General features: G+C 45.5%; 1 protein-coding gene across 1 annotated transcript in view; it reads right to left on the reverse strand.

Annotated features, from left to right (window-relative positions):
* The window catches only part of GCM1 (glial cells missing homolog 1), a 17,997-nt gene that overhangs the window by 2,092 nt on the left and 7,520 nt on the right, over nucleotides 1–8,385 (reverse strand). The window contains exons 4-6 of the mRNA XM_006763193.2: nucleotides 3,397–3,649; nucleotides 2,114–2,226; nucleotides 1,021–1,149 (exon numbers count right to left, since the gene is read on the reverse strand). Coding sequence (XP_006763256.1) covers nucleotides 1,021–1,149; nucleotides 2,114–2,226; nucleotides 3,397–3,649 — 495 coding nt within the window. The remainder of the gene's footprint in view (nucleotides 1–1,020; nucleotides 1,150–2,113; nucleotides 2,227–3,396; nucleotides 3,650–8,385) is intronic.

Raw genomic sequence — 8,385 nt, forward strand, 5'->3', positions numbered from 1 at the left:
GGGATGGACTGACTCCATTTCAGTCCTCCTGAAAAAAACTTGAAGCATCCCTGGCCAGTGTTGCTTAGTGGTTGGAGCATTGGCCCGCACACCAAAGGGGAGTGGGTTCAATTCCCAGTCAAGGGCACGTACCTGGGTTGGGGGTTTCAATCCCCAGCCCTGGTTGGGATATGTGTGGAAGGCAACCAATCTATGACACATCAATGTTTCTCTCTCTCTCTCTCTCTCCCCTTCCCTACCACCCCTCCACACTCTAAAAATCAATGAAAAAAAAAAAGATCCTCTGGTGAAGATTAACAAGAAACAAATAACACTTAAAAGAAATGTGGAGCATTGAACTGCACTGGTCCACTTTTACGCGGATCTTTCTCAGTAAATACCTATACTATTGGGATCCAAAGTTGGGAGTCTGTGGTTGCAGAGGGCTGTCTGTCGGCATTGATCTTCTCCATTCTCTGTAGGGGATTTGAGCATCTGTGGTTTTTGGTATCTACAGGGTATCCTGGAACCAACCCTTTGTGGATACTGAGGTACAACTTAAGTTTGGGGGGCAGTCAAAAATTATATACAGATTTATTACTACTCGGGGGGTCAGTGCCCCTAACCCTTGCACCGTGGAAGGGTTAACTGTAATCTCTTTTAGGGAAGAATGAAGATGTAGGCAGAAAGCATGAGGCTAATATTTGTGGAGATCATTTCAGTTAATTCTGGTTCTCTGAGAACCAAATTATAGAGTGCCAAAATGTAAGTTAAGTACTAATTCCAGTTTCTTTTTCATTGTGGTAGGGAAGATGATTCTAAAATTACATAGAATTTATATTGAAAGCACGCGATAAAGATGGTAGAAGTTAAGAGGAATCCCTCAGGCTCAGTTTGTGTGACAGATGCTGGCTTACAGGTGAGCCTGGTGGGATACGACTTCTGTTTTCACTTGTAGGTAAGGGGCTGGAGAAATCTACTGCCCCACCATAGGGGTGGCGAGTTGCCGTCTGGTTCTGAACACACATGGGGAAAGGTTACCTTCGGCTCTGGGCTTCTGTTCAGCTTTAAGGAGACGGAGGAAGACGCCACCTGCACTTTCTTTACTGTTCTTCTTGCCTCGGCTTCCATTTTGGTTTCTGGCTTTGGATGATCATGTTCTCCCTTTGACTTAAAGGAGACAAGGATGTAAAGTAAATGACCAGATGGTACTTCATGGTGTGTAAAATTTTACCCTGTGCCCTGTCATATGACCGTGTGTTGCTACAGTTGAGCGTTGTAACAAGGTTGGCTACACCCTTTAAGTACCTCCCAAGTCCACCGAGCCCTTTCTTGCCTGCCTGTTTTTGTTTACGAAGCTCCTTTTCCTGGTGTCTCTCACCCACATGGCAAAGTCCTATTCGTCGGGATAGCAAGTAATGCCTATTGCATACGATCTCATTTAACCTCCAGCACAACCCTGTGAGGCACATGCTATCATTATCATTCCCAGTTAGCGGAATGGGAAATTGGGGCATGGAGAGATTGCGGTCCCTGGGTCACTTCCCTGGTAAGTGGGTGAGCTGGGAGCTAATTGTTAAAGATTCAGGAATTCTATGAGCTGGTTGTTAAAAACAGCCGATTGCTTTAAATCAGCCAGGATGGGGAGACTTACAGCACAGGAATGGGCCAACCCTGAAAATCAGAACACTTTCCTTTCAGGGGAGTGGGAGGGACAGGGTTACCAGCAGACACTGGCAGAGGCCACTCCTCACCGCTGTGTATACCACCCCTCCCGCTTTTACTCCCCAATACCCAGGTTTTACAGAACACTGGGGCTTAGGGAGGGCAGTGTTAGGTTTGCAGAACAACTCAGAAGTCAGAGCTGGTATTCAGTCTGCGAGGCTATGTACAAGGCAGGGCTGCTGGCCTGAGCGCGATCACGTTACTAATCCTACGGAGCCCGAGGCAGAGGCAGCCAGGCACCCCTGCTGAGGGGTGGGGTACAGGCACGTGCTCACCCAGAGTGTGCCTACAGGTCAGTGTCGGCTCTCATTCACCTGCACATCTCCTGTGTGAAACCCCTCCTCATACTCTGTAACCATGTCTTGAATTAAAGAGAAATGGCATCTTATCACTATAACCCAAGTCCAACCTGGAAAAATATGAAGCGTCCTTCATGCCTCCAGAAGTTGGTGACCGGGAAGCCCCCGTGGCCTCGGCAGGGAATGAGCTTCAGGGGCCCATCGCAGTTGGGACAGCGTTTCCCTGCAAAAGAGCAGCAGAAGGTGACCCCGTGCCACCGAGCCATGCCAGCTGACCCCTGAGCCCGGGCAGCCCTGGTGGTGTTAACCAGGAAGCCGGGATGGCAGAGACGACACCTGGGCCAGTTTTATGCACTTCCATCCACTGGGCAACCCCTGGCCCTAGGAAGCCTGGCCACCACACGGCCCAGATCAGTCTCACACGTGGCTAGTCGAAGCGGCCTATAGAACGGGGTATTTCACAGGTTAGGGGAGAGGTCTCCTGAGCAGAATATACCTCTCTCTGTATTTACTGATAAGTTAAAATTCTTTATAGAAAAGAAGACAAAATTCTTTTACTTCACGATTACAACTAAGAGTCAAGGAGCAAAGCCACGTGGGAGAGAGAACGCAGCTGCTAATTTTTACTCAAGCGTAAATGACCAATATTAGATCCTGCCTTGAGAGCAAGTCTTGAAGACAAGTTACAAGGAAATAACAGGAGGTTACTTGAGGTCTGAAATGGACCAGGCACAGGGAATGCTGAATGTATTTCACAATCCGATGAACATGATAAAAAACAAAAGGAGCACATATTTCCGCATGTGATTATGGCGTGAACCCAAATGTCATGGAATTGAGTCTAATCGCAAATTTAGCCCCGGTGCTCCCACTCCAGATCAAAGCACTCCTTGAGATCATACAGGGATCTTTCCCCCACAAGGTCAGGAAGCAAATCTAATAGACAACGTTCTCCTAAACTTTATATGGGCTCGCTGATGAATTAATGTTAGTCCCATAAGTGAGGCATCTCCTTTTTTTTTTTTTTTAACATAAAACATCAGTACATATTAGACATTTAAAAAACATTTCTTTACATTTTTTAAAATTTCAGCTTCATTGAGGTATAACTGGCATCTGCCTTTTAACAGAGGCCTTGAGTTAGGTGCCTAAACTCAAGGGAGCAGTTTTAATGGTGGATGCTCTGGTCAAGGCAGACCCGTGGGGCAGTACCCTGTGAGAGCAAAGGGGGGGTGAGTGGGTTCTCCTTAACATGTTCTGCATAGGGACAGCCTTGGTCTCCTCCCGTGTGAAGGCTGAGCCCTTGTGATGTGCTGGGATGTAGCGGCCCAGCTGAGCGGGAGCGTTTGAATGGACACCGGCTTCCTCTCCAACGCCAGCGAGCCCCACTCACTCTGCTGCTTCTGCCGGGCTTTGTCGCAGATCGCAGGCCTCAGGTAGATCTTGCGGCCCTCCTTGGCAGAGCAGTCGCGGCTGCACACCACCACGCCCAGGCAGGACTTCTTGAGGATGCGCGAGTTGTGGTTGTTGGTGTTGCGCATGGCCCAGCTGCTCAGGTGCCTCTGCGCGCTCCTGTCCTCCGAGCTGTAGATGTACTTCTCGTAGGAATCCGGCCATTCTTGGAACCAGTCTATCTTTTTCACATCCTTACAGAAACACAAAGAATACCATTATATTTTAAGCTAGAAGGCCCGACTGTCCATCACCGTGGAGGCCATAGACAGGAAGGTGGTTCTGACGCCCAAGAGCCAGGCCAGGGACCCTTGGCAGAGACCAACCTGGCTCCCCCGGAGACGGTGATTTCTGAGAAGGCCATGCAGCAGCAGCTGTGTCTCCTGCACCTTTGGTCCCTGGACCAAAAGGAGCTGTGACTCAGCCCTCTGAGTTCTACCCGATGGCGGCTTCTCTGGCCCTTGGTGATAAGAGTTATGACCACTTCTCACTAAGAATTTTTGAGGGTGAAGTAACGTTATTGTGTTGACACAATTAATGCGGAAACACCCTTGTGGCAGGATAGTGAGGTCATAACTCATACCACCGTGCAGTTACCATATTAAGCCCGGTAAGGCTAAGGCAAAGTCATCGGCGGAGGGAGGACTGGAGAGCCTGGGCACAGGTGGAGGGAGGACTGGAGAGCCCGGGCGCAGGAGGAGTCTGAGAGCCGTTCCCGCCCTTATGGAGGTCTCCTTTTTCTCCACTCCCATATTCATGTGCCTCAAACAGGGAGAGGAGTAAGGAGGAGATTGCTTTGACCAGAAGCTTCTATCTTCTTGCTCAGGATTGGCACTATTCCCTGTGCTGAAGCTCTAACTAAACAAAGACACTCCATCGTGAGCATTAGGTATTTGGCTTTCTGTGTCTCTGTTTCCTTATCTGTGTAATAGGGATAACAGGACTTGTCTACCTCAAAAGTAGTTCTGAGAATTAAATACGATAATATACAAAAATACTTAGCACAGCCTGGAGTACCTTCCTCAGGCCCCACTTTAGTCCACAGAAGCCCCATCAGACAGTCCCAGCTGGTGCTTAGTGTGAGAATTATTAAACAGTCTCAGGAGTCAAACTTGGGCTGTGTCCATCCCCACAGCTCCCAGAGACCCGCCATGGTATAAGAAGAGTCTGGAAGATCAGACTAGAAGATTCCAGAAGGCCCAGAAGGAGTGATCAGGGGACTGGTGTTCATTGAGTTAGATTTCAAGTTTAGAAAATGACAAAGAACTGTGTAACAGGAGACTCTGAGTAAGGGGTTTTGTCTCCGAAGCCTCACTTTGCTCTTCTCTGAAACGGGAACATTGATAAAAGCACACTTCAGACAGTACTGTAACGAGCAGATCTGTAAGCTGTATATGATGAGAGTTGTTTGAGTGGAATGTCACGGGAGCTGAGATAGGTCTGAGGAAATATGAGAGGTTCTATGCACTTGAGCGGTTAGTGGTTAAGAGCTAAGGCCTGCAAACTTGACACATGGGCCAAATCCAACCCACTCTCCGCTTTTGTAAATAAAGTTTTATTGGAACACAACCGTGTTCCATGCACTTGACTGTTGCCCATGAATACTTTCATGCCATTATGGCAAAGTTAAGCAGTTCTGGCAGAGACTGGATGGCCCGAAAAGCCTAAATGTATACAATGTAATTGGCCCTTTACAGGAAGTTAGCCAATTCCTGGCTAAGAGCATGGCCAACGGAGGCAGATGACCTGGGTGTGAGTCTTAACAAGCTCCGCCCCCTCTCAGTGCCTGTTTCCTGCTCTGTAACAAGAGCATCTACTTCACAGGGATGTTCTGAGGATGGAATCATCTGACATACGCAAAATGTTTATAACTGGCCACAGCAAGTTCCACATCAGCGTTGGCTGCTATCTACTAGACCTGGGGCCACACCGGCCAGCCAATGTGACTGTAGCAGCCCGCAGCTTTCAGGGAGAAAGGGCCCACGGAGGGGCCACTGCATGCCTTAAACCTCGCCAAGCCTACTGCAAGTCCAAGCGCCTACACAACAAAGCTTCATTGTTGCAACTCTGGTTCTACCCGCTTCCTTCTCAGGGCAGTGACCACAGCGGGCCCTTCGAGGAACTCCTGTGTTTTGGGAAGGGGAGGCTATCCCTGAAGAAAGGGGTGAAGGGTACTTCTGAACGGGATGAAATTCAATGTCCCAGAGGGAGAGAAACAGCTCAGGCAGCCTCATGATCTCCTGCTTTCTCCACCCACCTCTCTCCTCTCCCTTTTGGCCTAAGCGCCAAATAAGGCTCTCTTGTTTCCTGTCGCAGAAGTGCTACAGAAAGCATAACATTTTACCTTCTGAAATAATCAAAATGCAGGTTAAAATGTGTACCTCTGTCTAACAGTTTGGACTGTACAAATCTACTGGTGGATCCCAATTACGCATTTACAAAGCACAGTTGTCAGGGTAGCAGAGACAGGGGAGAGGGGGACTTAGAGAAGCTGAGATTTTCACGTTTTAAAGTTGAGTGGCCCTTTAGGCTGGTCACTGGCATAAATCCCATGAGCCAGGAGGAGGGGAAGGTATTTATGAGAGCGGCTCAGATGTTCTGGTTAAAGAAGACGCCCTGTTCTCAGAGGAAAGAAAATGATCTCTACCCTGTCTCTCTCTTTTCCATTTTTCTCAGTTTAGTGTGTATTTTTATCTCTCCTGAGGCTTCCTCTTTGACCTATGGCTTATTTAGAAATATATAGTTTAGTTTCCATGTGTTGGAAGATTTTCCTGTTGTCTTTTGCCATTTTCTAGTTTGATTCCATTGTAATTGGAGAATATACTCTGTGTTTTTTATTATTTTAATATTCTTGAGATTTGTGTGAAGGATCACAATATGATCTACATTCTACTGTCTTTTCAGCTTTTTTCCCCCCACAGCCCATCCACTGGCACCCTAGGTTTCCAGTATCACTGATAATGCAACAATTTTGACAACATATGGACTTGAGGAAATAACTAGGAGTAAAAGGACTCAAGCTATTCTCTTGGCTATTAATTTATGCCCAGTTTTTTGACCTGAATGCTTTGTGGAATCTTCTAGCTCTTTTGACATTGAAATTAAGGGAAAGCCAGATCACAACAATGCAAAGGAACCCAGGTGTCAAATGAATGATAGTGACTTTTGAAAGCCTTTTAAATTTAAGGCACAGGAGAGGTAAAATGTAAAAAGAAAGAATAATCATTTCTTAATTGTGTTTAGCAAATTCCTGCAAAATATTTTCTTCTTTTTTTTTTTTTCAGATCTTTTGTTTATTTTAATTTCTAACTTTCATGAGTAACTCTTTGTTTTTCCTCTTGGTTAAGAAGTTTATAATTTAAGAGAATATTCTTAAGGTTCCCAACATGTATGTAAATCTAACTAATTTATATTTTATAATCTCATTGGTAATACATTGGGAGCTTCATGAATGTTTTTATGATTTCTCTGTGTGATTTTTCACTAAAAGACTTAATCCTCCAACTCTCAAAATCCTTGAAACTCTATATGATCATAGATCACCCTTCATCATCTCCTCATTCTAATTTATTTAACTACTGAAGTTTTAACAGAGTACCTTAAGAATTAAGAATATGCTATTATGTAAAACAACAAATTAAAATCAACATTCTGAAATGAGGCATCAAAAATATCTACCTGACTAGGTTATTATATTAAAACTGATTTTCATTTGGAATATAGTCTAGTCGCAGATAAAGTAATTATCTACCAGGTTTTCTTTCATTATAACAGCTTATTAAGTCCTTAAAAATAAATGTTTCCAAGTAAAACAGGAATAGCAAACAGATACATCTTAAAGCAAATGAGATAGAAGGGAAAATTAGATGTCACTTATGGAAAAACAATTCCACCAGCATTTTGATTTACACACAACTTTTCAAGAATTTATCTCTTCTGAGCCAAATGAAAACAAACTCCAAGGGTTCTCAAAAAGATAAATTCTATTCAACAAATGCGTTTGAGTCAGGAATTCCTGCTTAGGCTAAACCTGCCATTTCCTTCCTTCGTTAAGGGGTCGAGACTCAGACAAAAAGCACCTAACTTACTCAGACTAAGGTGACCCAGTGTGGCCCAGCTTTTAATCTCTGTCACCTACTTCTCCCTTCCCTTCCCCACTCCACCCCACTAAGCAAGGGATCCCTGACAGGTGCTCAGAGAGAGCTCTGCTACTACGAGTGCAGTAATGGGGCCAAGCCCTTCACACCGGAAACACAGGGCAGCAGAATTCTGGCCCCAATCACAGGGGAGACAATGAACATGAAAGCCCACATAGGTTGCTCTGCCCCAGCGAGTTTCCCGATACCAAGAAAACTGGATAAAGAGGACAAAGTCATGGGTATCTGCGTCAATGTGACCTGATCATGCAGCCAGATAATAATTGACCAGAAACCCAGAATCTGGGACCTGTTACTTCCCTCCCCAACACCAAGATACAATGATTGCTACAGCTGGCTCCTTCTGATCACATTTAGTCACATGAATTCACAGATAGAGCTCCGACATTCACGTTGGCTAATAAGTTTTCACTCATCTCCTACAAATGCCAAAGAAACTTTGCTGGCTAAAATCATGATCCAGGAATTAACTAATCGGAGATGCGACCTCTTTGTAGTTGGCTCATCAGCTTTTAGGTTGGTCTGCATTTCTACTTAACCTATGTATGTCCTCATTGTTTTCTGTCTATAAAACATGTACTTCGGCCTTGGAATTTTGGAGTTAATGACTCAGTGTGGCTTTGGCCATGGGTTTAATCTGAAAACTGCTCATGCTTAGGAACAAAATGATTCCAGGTATTTGTCTGCTGTGGTATTGCTGGAACACCCTGTACTTTCGCTTAGAGAAACTGGCTGGTGCTAAGAACGGAGTAGCTACTCTCATCTTCCTGCTG

Source organism: Myotis davidii, unplaced genomic scaffold, assembly GCF_000327345.1.
Source record: "Myotis davidii unplaced genomic scaffold, ASM32734v1 scaffold1497, whole genome shotgun sequence".
Lineage (NCBI taxonomy): Eukaryota > Metazoa > Chordata > Mammalia > Chiroptera > Vespertilionidae > Myotis > Myotis davidii.